The following is a 15,671-nucleotide window of genomic DNA, read 5'->3' as shown; positions in this document are numbered from 1 at the left end:
ACTAGCATATATGGTCTGGTAAGCTCAGGGTCTTCAACAGAGCAGTCCTTTTATTCTGCTGTACTAGCTTCAGACCTGAAAAGTACTACCATCAGAATCCTATGAGGTGCTTAAAAAAAAAAAAAACAACAACTTTAGAGCTAAGGCTTACGGATCTACATTTTACTCAGGTTCTCTGAGTGATCCTTAGCACGCTACATTGAGAACTGCTGACTAGAAGAGGCAAAGAAAACAAGTGATTCACACCTGGAAGGATGCACAGTTAGATTAGAATCCTGAAGTCTTGGAACCAAGAGCAGGGCTTATCTAGTGTGAATCAAGGAAGAAAATACTTTAGGACACAGGAATCAGATAGACTATCTAGGAGAGAGTTTCCTCAATGGAGAGGAAGGGTGACATTTTGCCAAAACTGAGGTGTAAGATGGAGAGAAGGGAACACATGTGTAGTATGGAAAAGAATATTTGATATTATGCTCTAGCTTCATGTTTTGGGGAAAAACTCCGCTGTTTTCACGACACAAACCGATGAAAGCAAAGCTCAACAAAGTGTCCTCAAAAGATAGGCTATTCGTTTGATAGATTCTGTCTTCCACAGTATCTGTGATTCTTAAGGTTGTGTGGAGAGCTCAGAGTTTCAGTTTAGTAACTCCGGAGAAAAAAGAAAATAGTCCATGGAGGTATCTGCATTTGGTTTGATTGTATATTCAGCTGTATGATCAAAAGAGATGTACTGTTCTTACCCATGAGCTTAATCAAGTTTACACATAAAAAAAGTTAAGCAAAACTTTGCTTGTGGCACCTGGCTGGTTCAGTCAGTAGAGCACACAACTCTTGATCTCGAGGTTATGACTTCAAGCCCCATGTTGGGCATAGAGCTTATTTTAAAAACAAAAACAAAAACCTTACGCTTTCGCTTAAGTAGAATTTCACTTCAGTAGAAAGAAATATCATGGGGGTGCCTGGGTGACTCAGTCAGTTAAACGTCCAACTCTTGATTTCAGCTCAGGTCATGATCTCAGGGTTGTGAGACTGAGCCCCACATCAAGCTCCACACCAGGCATGGAGCCTGCTTAAGACTCTGTCTCCTTCTCCCTCCACCCCTCCCCCACTTGAGCTCTCTTTCTGAAGAACAAGAAGAAGGAGGAGGAGGAGGAGGAGGAGGAGGAGGAGAAATATCATGGTAATTCAGAGTGAAAGAACCAGCATGAAGGATGATCACAAGAATACTTCCAAGATTGTTTGACAAAGTATATAGCATAGAAGAAAAGGCTTAGATATTAAAAATTGGGAGGCAGGGGTCTAGCCATGGACTAATATGCAACTTTGAGCAAGTTGCTAGAACTTTTTAGACCAGAGTTTTCTTGACTTTGAAATAAGGATTAGGCTAGACGCCAAGGTCCTCTTCAGTGCTAAGATTATTCTATGACGTGGGGATGTTTAAGTGGCACATAATAGGAAGGGAAACAATAGGGCATGAATTTAAATTTGTACTTTTGCACTGCTGTGTTCTAAACAACAGGCCACAATGATTATGACCCTCAGGGATGAATGAAGTAGTGAATGGATTAGCCCTACATTATCAGCATGCTCCCCAAGCATCTTTTGAAAAAATGCCTTTAAAAACAGAGTAGCCAGGGGCACCCAAGTGGCTCAGTTGGTTAAGTGCCTGCCTTCGGCTCAGGTCATGAACCTAGGGTCCTGGGACTGAGCCCCACATCGGGCTCCCTGCTCAGCAGGGCGTCTGCTTCTCCCTCTCCTCCCCACCTCTGTTCACTCTATCTCTGTCTCTCTCTTTCTCAAATAAATAAATAAAATATTTTAAAAAAACAGAGTGGCCAATCTAACCAATGAATCAGCTATATACCACTTTTGTAAAGTTAACGAAACAGCAGAGATTATTAACATTGCTATTCCATGATTTAGGGATTCATGCTGCTAAGAGAGAGCTGAGTGGAAACAAAGGGGCCCCTGTAAAAATCCTCCTCCCTCATGGACTATTTGGGTTCCACACACAGCAGTGAAGCATCATGGGTAGTAGGAGATTTCTCATATGTTCCAGTCAATGCAAAAGAGCAACAACTGTCATACAACTGGGAGATTTTCACTCATGAATACATGGCTAATAATGGGCACTATTGTACTGAATTAAGACCAGATTTAAATAATTTGAATGATCACCATTATCCAATATTATTGAGTTTTCTCTAAAGAATTTGAACCATTAACACATGGAGCTTGGGATGTGGACCAAGAAGCCCTACAGCAGCACAAATGCCTTGGCTGCAGCAAGGTGAACTCCTTGGCTATGGTGGCCTCTCGATGGACAAGCTTTCCTTCTCTGGGTGGTGTCCTACCTGATGTGGGCCACAGAGGAGAATCCTGCTTCCTCAATTTGAGCCTTTAGCTCCTTCAGTTCCCCCTCAGCTCTCCTCTTCTCCTCTAAGTGCTGGTGGATCTCAGCCCTCAGGTGGAGCATTTCCTCCTGAAGACCTCTGTTATTGTCCCCTCCTGTTGAGGAAGGAGGGGGAAGACATACATTCTGGGTCTCCACAGCTGCCAGGCTCTTCTCCAAGGCCACCTTGATGATCTGAAAGAAAATCATAATTTAAAGAAGTTAGGTCAGGAGAAGATCCAAGAGGAACATCAGATTGCAAAGGCAGCCTTTAATAGGAACAAAAAAGGCAGCCCTAAAATGACCTCACCCTAAGGACTTCCTCAGCCATAAGGGTTCTAGAGACTGGTCTGGGTGGGGAGGACACAAGAGGGCAGGGGGGATTGCTGCCATGGGCAGGAAGAGCAGCATCCAGATGTTGGTGAGAAAAAAACACAAGCACATATCAAAACCCAGTGCAAACACATGAGGTTTACACAGGACTGGAGAGTGTGGGTGCTGTGATTCTAATCTTCCTGGGAGACAGAGTCCCCTGAGAGGCTTCTTACAAGATGGGAAACTTCCTTGACTCCACAACATCCGAGTCCTTGACTACAAAGATCTCGGCTTGAGACACCAGCTCTCAAAGCCTAAGGCCATGTCTGCCCCACAGGCCCTAAAAAGGAAGACGAAGACAGAAGGCACTTAGCTATAGGTAAAACAGCAGCTTAATTTCACTGGCAGCAGGAGAATCACGCCCTATAACTACAGAGAAGGTAAAGTGAGGCCACCTGCCCACGTGTTGGTTATCACCCTTGTGCTGATGCTGCCAGGCAAATTCTCTCTACAAATCTAAGCACCTGAGAAGAAAACAAGGCGGAAATAACGTCCCAACACCTTTCTATGTTTTGGGGATACTCCTGAAGTGACTCTTCAGTGCGTCAACTCAAGGAGATCATGTAGCTTTTCCTCAAAGAATTTTTTTAAGACTGTCTTATTGTTCATCTTGGGCTCCTCTCCAGTTTCCCCCACACTTTTAAAAGTATAGAAACTAAAACCTGAGTATGAGAACGCACTCACTGTATGACTAAGTATTTTGGTGCAAGCATTTCTTGTCCATCCATCCAATATGAATTTTAATACATCCCAAAGCCATGTGGCTTCTTTCTCCTCTCTGTGACTGCACTTTGGGGTTCTACTTAGCTTCAGGTCTATTTTGATCTCCCAGTTTTCCACCTCTCTCCCACAGCTATTTCTAGCTCTTGCTGTTCCTTCTATCTGTATTAATAGTGTGACTTGTACTTGTTGCTGGCAAATGCATTCTGGCTATCCAGAATCATTTCTCAATGATCCAAGTCCTCAAAATATTTTATGTGGCTCTCCATAAATCAAGTAGTACCCACTCAATTGGGGATGATTTGTAGAATTAATTATATGCTTTGTATCTTCATTCAGGTCACAAATATATTGAACAGAACAGGGCCCAGAGCAGCTTAAACGGATCTATGATTGACAGAGCTGCTTGGCCTGGCACAAAGCCATAGACTTTTGCTTGTAACTGAGTGTAGTAAGACCTAGGCTGTATGGGTGGAGTTGGTTCACGGCATGTATGTGCCATGGCGTTTAGTAGCACAGCAGTTGAGGTTGCAAAGAAAGAGAATGAAGAAAGATGCATAGACACAGTTGCTCATTTCCCAGGCATTCTTAGGGCTCTGAGCCTGACATTTGTCTCCCTGGCTCTGCTGCCGGGCTCAGTTACACTGTCCTATCTCCATATGTGCCACCAAGCACTTGGGACAAAACAAAGAACGGGAGACTGAATAAAACCACTTTTGAAAATTAAGGACCTCAACCTCTCATTAAAACTATGTGATGTCACCTTTCTGTATAAACCCTTTCCAACTAACTTAACTGAAATAAACATTGCCAGGGCGCCTGGGTGGCTCAGTTGGGTAAGTGTCTGCCTTCAGCTCAGGTCGTGCGTGATCTCAGGGTCCTGGGATTGAGCCCCACATTGGGCTTCCTTCTCAGTGGGGAGTCTGCTTCCCCTTCTGCCCCTGCTTGTGCTCTCTCTCTTTCAAATAAATAAATAAAACCTTTAAAAAATAAATAAATAAACATTACCATCAGCTTTGAATATGGGCACTATATATCTCTCTAAAACCTAAGTGTTCCTTCTCTTTAAAAATAACATCTCACCTCGGGGTGCCTGGGTGGCTCATTTGGTCAAGCGTCTGCCATTGGCTCAGGTCATCATCCTGGGGGTCCTGGGATTGAGCCCTGCGTCAGTATCCCTGCTCAGCAGGGGAGTTTGCTTGTCCCTCTCCCCCTACCCTTACCCCCTGCTCGTGCTCTCTCTCTCTCTCTCAAATAAATAAATAAAATCTAAAAAAAATAATAAATCTAACCTTAATGATACCTATCTTTTTTTTTTTTTAAGGTAGGCTCTACACCCAGCAAGGAGCCTAATGCAGGGCCTGAACTCATGACCCCGAGATCAAGACCTGAGTGGAGATCAATAGCTGGCTGCCCAGCTGACTGAGCCACCCAGGTGCCCCAGCTGTACCTATCTATTTTTAAACTTCCTTCTGCATCTATGTGATATTCTATTGATTTAAATATACCTAGTTTCTTTAAAAAGAAAAAAAAAATAAGAACCACAGAATGTCAATACCAGAAAGGGCCTGAAGGTACACCTGGTCTAATTTCCCACTTTAAAATTAGAAAATAGAGCTATGATTTGTTTCCAAGCTAATTTGGGTTCTGTGTCAAAGGGAGCTTACTTTGGCTAACTTATCTTTAAAATTAAAATGTAAATGCATGAAAAATGACTCAGAATCTAGCTTTTAATCAGTTTTTCTTTCTCATCCATGGAAAGTCGATATTTCTATATTTTCCCCAAATAAAACCCCAGGGCTTTCAGTATGTGTGGTGGTAGTATGAATCCTTTAGGTCTATTGTTAATCATATCTCTTACAGGTTCCTCCCCACCGGCCATTTCCTAATTCATCTGTTCTAGTGCTTCCATGGTATAATTAAACCTTTTTTGTGTGTACTGGGTTTCCTTTGACCCTACACATCTGATCTCTTATTTGAATTGAGTTGTTTTCTTTTTACCCTATGACATAGGTAAATGTAAATCAGTTCTCACACCCATGAAGGGCATTAATGATTTTTTCTCAAGTTCTTCACACTAAGTCTACTGACTTTTTTCTCCTTCATTGCATTTGAATCTTGATTCTTGATTAACTTTTTTCCACTGCAAAAGTTCAAAAGAAGAAAGGCAATGCTTGATTCGTTACACAGGCATTTCCTAGTTATTACAGACCTTACATTTGCTTGAGAATGGGATTTTGTGGGAGATACTTGGGGAAAATTACCAACATAGCCAGACCTGAGACTTCCTCATGTAAATGAGTCCAAAAATAAGGAGGGCACGTATTGCATGGGGCACTGGGTGTTATACGCAAGTAATGAATCATGGAACTTTACATCAAAAACTTGGGATGTACTGTATGGTGACTAGCATAACATAATAAAAAATTATTATTAAAAAAAATAGGGATGAAGCAACTTGCTTTGGCCAAAAGATAGCTCTTGCTGTGGAAGGAACACCAAGTGGGATGTGTTTGTGAGGGGAAGTCTGGGTATGCCTGAGGTAGGAAGGTAGCTTGGTGTTGAGTAAAGTTTACCTTCCAAGGACACAGCAAGGAGGAACTCAGAGCCTGATTGTAAGGGACTATTTCCCCAGAAACCAGCACACACAGTTTTGAGAATCTGGACACAAAACAGTTACAGCAAAACAAGCTTTATTTATTTGGCAGCAGGAGAGTCATACCCTCAAACTCCAGAAAAGTTGAAGTGAATTTACAATGATATCATACACCAAGGTTCCTCCTACCCAAAACTAGAGATTGATTTTCAAGGAAAGGTGATGGAAAGAAAATGATGCTTCCCCAAGATATTCTTCATCCGGCAGGTACATAAATTTGTTTATCATGACTCAAGCCCTCATAGAAAGGTGGACTAATAATTTATAAAGTATCTCGGCCAAGTAATAGGGCAGACATTGCAAGGGAAATACACATGCCCCAATGTAAAGGTTTATTCCAGGGTTGAACTGACCTTCTCAAAATGTGGTCTGGTCATTTGCTCCATGCTACGCTATAGGAAGATGCTTCACATCTGTGTCTCTTGTTCACTTTTTCTGAAGCTAATCCTGTCCACAGCAGCAATAACCACCAGTGACCACTGACATCCCAATCTAACTCTTGGAGTGGACATTTGCTTATCTTGCAGATCCCTCTCTTCTCCCCAAAGCTCCTCAGTAACATTAAGGAGTGCGAGGCAGAGGGATCTGTCCAGAGGGGTAGTAGTTTACATAATTAAAGTCACAAGCATTGGTTAGGAGGACTTAGAAGAAGCTGTTCAAGGAAAAAGAGAAGTAGAACTCATGCAAGAATTTAAGGAGAAATAAGGGTCAGGTGTGGCTAGAGCAACAAAAGGGGGATCTTGGTAGAAGGTAAAGAAATGGTGTTGAGGACGTGAGGTATCCCAGACAACTAACTACTCATGTCCTCAAGAGCCAAAGACTGTGCCAAGTCCTATGAGATTTAAGGAATGTTCATGTAGGTTCTTTTTGTTGGTCTCCTCTTTTTCTTCTACAGGAGGTATGGAGGCAGACCCAGAAAGCCTCATTTTCCCAGCAGTTTTCTTAATAGCTCCAAGGAAGCTATTACTGGAAAACCCCAGCTACTTCTGCAGAAGAATGGATACCAATGATCCACTTTCTCCTTCATAACTCAGAGACTCACAGGCATGATTCATCCAGGAGACATGATTGCTAAGTGTCACGGGGCAAGGTGGAGACACATAGGAGTGCCAGTGAGTGCAAGGGGATCAATGTCGGTGACTTAATCTCTGAGGTCCAGGATATTCAACTCTTGAGCTTGCGAACATGCTGCTTACACCTTCACTGATGGCTGGTGGGAACAGTGTTTCAGCCTTGGGTACCAAGTTCTGAGGTTTGATGGGGGCTTGCTCTTGAAGTGTCACCTGCTGGTCACTGATGTGTCCCAACCTGGGTGGTCTGTCAGGTTGCCCAACGGAATTCTCTTTTGTGTAACGAGATTTCACCAAGACAGATCCCTGCTTTGGAAGCATTCCAGTCCTCTTGGAGGCTCTCAGAGAGCACTCTCCTGAAGCAGGTCTTAGGCCTGCCACCTCCCCAAGCAGCCCTCTGATGACTCCCTGGCTTCTGTGGTGTGTTTCAAATACAAAAGCCCAAGAGGGGAACTGTCCATGGTCTTGTTGTAAGTGAAAATTCTTCTGAAGCTATAGCTATAGATGGTACATAGGGGCAAAGGTGGGAAGGAGGAACAAGAGATAGAAGGAGTAAAAAGGGGAAAAAAAAGGTGGATTGGAGAGAAAAGTGGAGTAAGGATAGGGGTTGGCTGGTAAGGTGGCTGGGAAGCTCAGGGAGGGCGGAAAGAAGACTGGGAAGTGGTTTTTATAAAAAGATAGCTTCTTACTCTAGGCTCACAAGGGCTGCAGGAGACCACCAGACCCCAAAGGGCTATGAGCCTTCCACCCTGGGAACCCAGAACCTGACTTGGACTTACTTGCTGGTGGCTATTGTGTGCAGCCTCCTCCTCAATGCTGTCCGTGAACTCGGTGCTAGCATCTTCGGTATCGTCCCCTGTAGCAGCACCTGGAAGTGAGTCCAGAAGAGAAAGGTGATTCCCTTCACAGGTGGCTTCCAGACAGCAGCTAAAATTACACTTTTTGCCATCTGCCTCTGATTTCTTCCTTTCCCCATATGCATGGCCCCCTAGCCAGTAGGGCTGAAGGTGGAACCAGTGTACCAGATCTGTAGAAAAGCCTTATATCACTGATACTTTCTTACTAATATTGAAGCTTAAGCCTTAGAACATTCGCTGGCTTTGACTGCACAGACCTGCACTAAGGAGCTGGCTGTTAGAGTGGTTACCCCTCTCACCTACTTCCAGAAAGCCTGAACTATTTCTTGTCCTGCCAATCTGGCTATGTCACGACCTTCTCTTTTGAAACATGGGCCCAACATGACTAACCTTTTCCCCACCATCAAGTACTGAGAGGGTCCCTGGTTTCCTGGGGATTAAGGGAAACCTGCTTTTCTCATACTTTTCCATCTCCAGGATCATGGGGTGACATTACCTCTCCAGGGGCTCTGTGTCCTACGGAAGCTCAGGACTAGTTAAGACTCAAGGCACAGAATGGTTTGGGTGTTTCCTAATTCCTTCCTTTAACCTCCCCATCTCTCTCAAACTCTTGTTCAATGCCAACATCTTTTGCCTGAAGGGTGTCTTATATTTCTTTGTCCAAATGAGTTTTAATACATTCTTTCATTCCTTAAAGATGGACACAGTCACCCGAGGGCACACATATCTATGTCGTGCACTCAGGGAGGACAAATAACTGCAGTTTGTGGTCTGGGCAAAGGTGTGAGACAGTGTTGACCAATAGAACTTTCTGCAACTCTATGCATGTGCTGCCCAATAGAGTAGACACACATGTGGCTACTGAGCACTTGAAATGCGCTAGGATGATTGAGGAACTGAATTATTTAATTTAATTTAATTTAAATTCAAATTCAAATTCAACAAGCCACACATGGCTCATGGCTACCATATTGGACAGAACAAAGCTGGGGCATTTCTTCCTCTCCACATCTGTTACAATAAAAGACTGTCCATCGGATTTTAGGTTAAGACCTGTGGCCCACATTACTGATATCTTCTGAAAATGGAGGAATTTATGATGGTTAATCATTTTAACACCAAAGAAAATCCACCATGACACTCTACAGAACAGGTCTTATAGAACCTGCCCAAGTTAATGAAGCTTGAGCTCTAGTTCTGACCCTGGCCTCAGCAACCAACCTTTAAAACTCCTCTTCTGACCACTGAGTAACCTGTGCCCGAAAAAATTAGGTGGTTTGTCCAAGGTTATATAGCTAGTCCTGACAAGAGCTGTGCCAAGGAGTCAAGTCTCTTGACCTTCAGACAGAGGCAACTCACTGTTCCTTCTGGTGACAAATCAGATCTTTATCTTTGTCTCTTCCTCCAAGACCAAAGACTTGCTCCTGAGCTGAGACATCCGTGGATGAATAATGAGCATCCACTACCCTCTCTGCAGGTAAGGTGAACAGGAGCAGCTCACACCTTCATTCCATCTCTTGTCATCTGCCAGTTCATGCCAGAGTATTTGCAATGACCCAGGCCAATCTTATTAAAGTACTAAAAGGTAGTAAGCATGTTGCCCCAACAACTTAATCTTATGACTCATTCCACAAATGTTGTATTAACTTTGCACCAAGTTCCTGTGCCCTGTTCAATAAGGTCCTACCTACAAGGAGGTACCTCCACCACTCAGCATTCTTAGGACTTCCCTGGCAAACAGTGTACAATAGGGGTTTCCCACACTTTTTCAAACAAGCCCCAGAACCATCTCATTCACAATACTGGCTGCAGAGAGATGGATGAACACACTCCCTAAGCTTTGGTAACTCACTGAAATCCAGGATGCCAATTCACTTGTGGACCTCCATATCTTATTATGTTTATTTTGGAAAATCTTTCCCTGCACAACAGTAGAGATCAGAATCTTTCACTTTTTTCTGGCAAAGAAAATGAATGTCCCCCTCAATGACAGATTAAGAAAACATAGTTTTCACATTTTTTCTCCCCTGAGATCTGGGCTAGAGCAAGATCCTGTGGTTGAAGAAAGCTCAGCTGGATGAGTTGAACTCATCTCCATTATCATTCTCAGTGGCTTGTGTGGCCAGGCTGCCCCACATCCCAAGAGGATTCCTGTGCTAGGTTCCAGGAGTAAGGTAATGGATGACTGGAAAAAGTGACTGTCACTGGTCTTGAAGGCTTTCATCTCATATGTTCTGCCCTCCACTTACCTTTGTAGCTTTCTGATGCCACATCTGCATTTTTAGATAATGTTCTCTCTTTAATTCACTCAGGGACACAATACCATGGTTTGACTTCATCAGGAGTTAAGTGGAGACCAAGTTAAGAATGCCCATTTCATCCCAACATTCTAGTATGTAGGAGTTTTGCTTTCCTTATCTATTTTTAGCTAGCTTAGTCTGCTGTAGCTCCTTCAGGGGAGTTCAACAGCTGCTCAGTCTTTCACCAATGTGAATTAGAACGCTGAAGGCTGTGGGGGGAGGCGGCTAGAATCAAGTTGAAAAAATCTTATAGAAAACATTGGAATGAATAAGTTATCCCACATGAAGCCCTGTAAGTTGACACTAGACACCTTTCTGTTACCATTTTTTTAAAATCAATGACAATAAAATAATTTCTCTTTTGTGAGGGAATACCCTTTTCTAAGCTTTTACAAGGCAACAAAACGCTATCTTCCAAACTAACTTGTAATGTTCCAAATTTATAATTTAAAGGTACTATCCTAAAAAAAAAAAAGTTTAAAAAAAAGGTACTATGCTTTATATTGGTGGGTTCTGGTTATTATTTCAGGTTCTCTGAAAACTAAGAGCCTGTCACTTCAAATTTCACTTTCTCATCTCCAGGTTTTATCTCCAGATTAAGTTTTACAAGTCAGACTAGAAATTTTTTTTTTTAAGATTTATTTGAGAAAATGAGTGGGGGGGGTGGTTGGAGAGGGAGAAACAGACTCCCTGCTGAGCAGGGAGCCCGATGGGGGACTTAGTCCCAGGACCCTGAGATCATGACTTGAGCCAAAGTCAGACACTTAACCGACTGAGCCACCCAGGCACACCTAGACTAGAAATTTTATTTAAATTTTTTTTTACTGGAGGTTTTGATGGTGGTTCCCAAATTGTGGTTCTTGCAAATTTCTAGGCTTGGAGCCATATATATAATGGAGGTGGTATCCCAAATCCCTTTTAGATTTAGAAAATTATTTTCCACCAGCTATCTGACTTGATAAAGTACACAGAAATAAAAGCCTCTAAAACACTACAAATCCTTCTGTGAAAATTTAAGTGTTATGTACATGTTTTCTTTTAATCATTGATATAAAAATTGATAGTTTGTGGAATTTTTAGTTGAGGAAGGCAGAATTATTAAGAACATGGACCCTGGAGCCTGATTGTCTAGGTTTGGTTTCTGCTTCTGCCATTAGTTATATGACTCTAGGCAAGCCACCACCTTTCTGTAACTCAGTTTCCTTACTTACTAATTAGGGTTAACAGTGATATCCACGCCACACAGTTGTTCACTAGTGAACTTCAAAGGCTTCACTGCATTTGAAGTGCTTAGAACAGTGCTTGGCATACAGTGTATACTCAATATTATTATTGTTGTTGGTAAGCAGACATGGTCTATGAGCTAAAAAAAAAGGTGTCCACAGATCCTAAGTGTAATCGGCAGAGAGGAATTTAATACCTAACATTATAACTGGATGATCTCAATTGCATCTATCTGCACTGCCTTACTTCTGAATATCTGTTTCCCCCAATAGGAGGCTTGAAATAATACTTTTTGGTCTCTCTGCTTCACAGGACTGTTGAACAAACAGAGTTGTCAGTAAAGTAGGATGAATTCTTTTGAACAGGTGTTTTACAAACAGAATTCATCGTTACTACATTATGACTGCCTTAAAACTCCATCATGTATGAATAAGCCTTAGAGGAAAAGTCATATAGTGTTATGCTAATTCTTCAATAATGAGCCCAAACTGGGTTATGACAAGACCCTTTTCCCTGAATTCTACTCTAGTCATTATTGTTTCCCCTTTTAGCTATTTATATTCAACCAACAGAAAAGGAGTGATATTTCCCATATAGTTACTCAGAACATAGCAGGAGTCCTGTTTGACTAATTTGAAAGGGGATTCAAAGAACGAAAACTGTACAGCATGGGTAAGCATGTGGTGCCAAGCTCCCGGCTGGTCTTCCCCTCAGGGCCAGGCTCTCGAACCAGATCCTCTGGGCCATCTCCCACTCTCTCTTAGGGACCTGCCATGTGCTCATTATTACAAGAACACTCACACGTTCATGTCACGAACCAACTAAACTATCCCTGATTTAAATAGTATGATGCTGTATGACAGATTCAAACAAAAAAGGTCTCCTGTCAAACTCTGCATCCATTCCCTTCTGGACCATAAAAGAACTTTAAGATTTCATATAGTCCTCCATAAGCTTCTGCTGAGAAATAAAATTCTTCCACTAGACAGATTCTGCTCCGGGAACAGAGGTAGCTAAGGAAAGAAAACCGCAGTCTGCAGTCAAGCCCCTTTACGGTGTATCTTTGTCTTTATATTGCAACATCTCTAAGGCAGCTTTCCAGCCTGTACTTTATTCAGAAAGCAATTTTCCAGGGACTTAAAATTCTGTAATGTCAAGGAGTTCTTCCTGCTCATGGCCTCTTTTTTTTCCCTCAAAGAACACAAGCAGCAGGCCTTTCCAGGAACATTTTATGGGAGTAGCACCACTGACCGTAACAGGTGGCTCCTCAAATCTCCGTCCTGCTTGCTACTGCTCTCCCTCAGCAAGGAGAACAAGAAAGAGTTTTTAAGCCTAAGGAGTTCATTTCACATTTCTGGGGGAAGTGTAATGCTTTCTTTAGTCTCACTTCTTTGACGGAAGAATAATCCAGTTTCTTCCTCTTCCCTCCTCTAGTTAAATAAATTACAAAAGCATTCACTCATTCTGGAGCCTTCACTTCCACTTGGATTTTTAGTACAATGATCAATAACACTGGTTCTCCTATAAGGAAACAAACAAAAAAGACATGAGCTTTCTCTACTTCTCATCAATCTTTTCAAGAATGAAACCAAATGGTTACTGTTTGGCCTTTGATACTTTTATTGGATCCGTAACAATTTTCTGTGTCTCAACTAAAGTAGCTGAAATTCTAACACTTATGTATTAAAAAGAACACTCTCCATTTTAGCACAAATGTTAACACAGTTTAACACAGCACAGTGCCAGGAAGAAATGAATTTCCAGAGGAAAATATACAGCTTATTTTGGTGGGAATATAGTCCTATAAATAATCTAATGCCAAGTTATTGGATCACTTGTCATTTCCTTCTTCATTTAAATTGGTAGGAAATCACTTTACTTTTTCTCGACGGCCCTAGGACCAAAATTTAAGTGATAGAAGTAAAACTGCTTTTATTGTCAAACTGAATACTTCATGGAAACAGAAATTCATGAATTATAGAACATACTTGTACACACACATGCCTCTAACGTTTACAGATTGAGAGGTTGGTATTTTAGAGCAATGATTTTGGTAATTGCAAAAGGAAGCAATACTCATGTTATATACGAAAGGCAAAGCTACATGCATATGCTAGACAATTATGAGTTTTTAAAGGGAACGAGGAAGCCGACTTAGTTCATCTACTTAACACCCCTATTCTTCATATTATTCTTTATCGAACATCTTCTTGCTGAACTTCCTACTTTATCCTTCCAGGCTTAGCAAAAGGAAAACAGTATGATAAGTAAAAAAATTTTATTTCTGGAATTTGACATTAAACAACATAAAGGGAAAGTAATGCAAAAAGAATTAGTACATCACTTCGTAAGTTTAATCATTCTTTTTTGAAATCTGGTAAAATTGGTATTGTCAGCTTTACATGTTATGTTTCCCTTCCACTTCTCATCCTCTACTGGAAGCAAATTACAACACAGATTTTTTATTTGGGAAACTCGTCCTGGCTCATGTGATTATATAGAAAGAAGTTGACGACTTACCTTTTGTCAATACTCAGACTACTTAAAAGCAACATGCCTGTCTTCTAATTATAAAAAAGTTGTTTAACAAAGTTATTACTCTAAATGTCTAGTGAGAAGGTGCCTTAAATCCATATTCCAAAATGTTCTAAGACTCAAAAACTATTAACGTACAGAAATCACTCTGACATGCTGTCCCAATGACTCATTCCTTCTATTTTTTATTACCAGGTTGCCTCATATAAGCTCCATACTCCTAACTACTCTTTCTACAGTACCGATGGTTCTTCAGGACCAAAGGGAGAAGAAAAGCTCTCTAAATTTTAACCTTAAAGAAAAGAGGATGCTTTTCTATGCTTGCTTCTCACAGGATGTTAGCATCTGAGAAAGAAAGCTAATTTCATTTATTCTACCTCTACCATCTCTACAAGGCAAGATGGAAAGTGGACTGTCAGGGCGTGGGTCACTACTATTTCTTCCTAGCTTCATAGGACGACCGTCCCAAGGCATTGGCTGCAGACCCTTGGAATTACTACTGGGGCCCTCGTTGAAGAGGCAACTTGAGTTTTTCAGGGACATCAAATGTGGAGATTCTATGTCTTTTTCATATAAAAAGACCATGAGGGGTGCCTGGGTGGCTCGGTCGGTTGGGTGTCTGCCTTAGGTCAGGTAATGATCCCAGGGTCCTGGAATCAACCATCAAGTCAAGTCAGGCTCCCTGCTCAGCGGGGAGTCTGCTTTTCCCTCTCCCTCTCCCTCTTCCCCTGGCTTGTGCTCTCTCTAATAAATAAAAATAAAATCTTAAAAAAAAAAAGACCATGAAACCAGAAAACAACAACTTTATCCTAACAAACAGGAACTAGAGTTTGCTAATATTAGTTGCTCAAGGAAAGCAAAGGAACTGAAGTATTGTCCCTTTAAGATTTACAGTCTAAAAGGAAGTGACTATAGGTAGGTCAATTTTTATTCCTCAATGAAAGGAGCAATTTTTTGGTATAGTCTGACCTGCTTCTCCTTTCCCTCATCAGAAAACCCTAGATTAAACTGGAAGAGAGACAGAACTAACATCAATTTTCTTGAACTGTTTTGAATCTGAATTTGAACCAAACTTCCCAAGACCAGATACCAAATTAGCATAAATAAGCATGAAAGTGAAAGGTCTTTTATGTGTATCTGTGCCAGAGGTGACTTAGGTATAAATTATGCAATTAGTTTCCCTCCAGGAAACTTTTTGTGGCTAGGATCTAATATCCTATATAGGTCACAATTTTCTTAATCTTTACATATCTCTTACTGTATATAATGACATTGACAAATCTTTTAAAAATATGAATAAGGAAGTAGAGGTACCAACAACACCCCTGCTATCTGCAGTGAATGAAGAGAAGTGGGTGTGGGAGAGGGGTCCGTGAGATTTAGGATAAGCACATACCTTTCAAAGCAAAAGGCTGACAATATTAAAAGAGCCCAGTTGTGCCTTTAAAAAAAATGATAACTTGGCTAAATAGCTAAGAAGAAAACACCAGAAAAACGTTGACTTTTACTAGGCACTAATAATCATCAGACTTCTGCAACAGA

The 15,671-nt window shown here is 41.5% G+C and overlaps 1 protein-coding gene across 48 annotated transcripts in view; it reads right to left on the bottom strand.

The window, feature by feature from the left end:
- PDE4DIP (phosphodiesterase 4D interacting protein) overlaps nt 1-15,671 on the bottom strand; it is a 166,885-nt gene that overhangs the window by 32,555 nt on the left and 118,659 nt on the right. For 46 of the 48 annotated variants that reach the window (XR_007189307.2, XM_048216389.2, XM_048216361.1 and 43 more), the window contains 2 exons: nt 7,993-8,081; nt 2,355-2,587 (listed from right to left, as the gene is read on the bottom strand). Coding sequence is in view for 47 of the 48 variants with exons in the window: in XM_048216389.2 (XP_048072346.1) it covers nt 2,355-2,587; nt 7,993-8,081 (322 nt within the window). In the remaining variant the exon portion in view is untranslated. Of the gene's footprint in view, nt 1-2,354; nt 2,588-6,163; nt 7,712-7,992; nt 8,082-15,671 lie in introns of those variants that run through there. The other 2 variants (XM_048216388.2, XM_048216387.2) reach the window with 1 other exon arrangement.

This window comes from Ursus arctos, unplaced genomic scaffold, assembly GCF_023065955.2.
Source record: "Ursus arctos isolate Adak ecotype North America unplaced genomic scaffold, UrsArc2.0 scaffold_12, whole genome shotgun sequence".
Lineage (NCBI taxonomy): Eukaryota > Metazoa > Chordata > Mammalia > Carnivora > Ursidae > Ursus > Ursus arctos.
The sequence above is the reverse complement of the archived record's forward strand: the minus strand, read 5'-3'. Positions and strand labels throughout refer to the sequence as shown.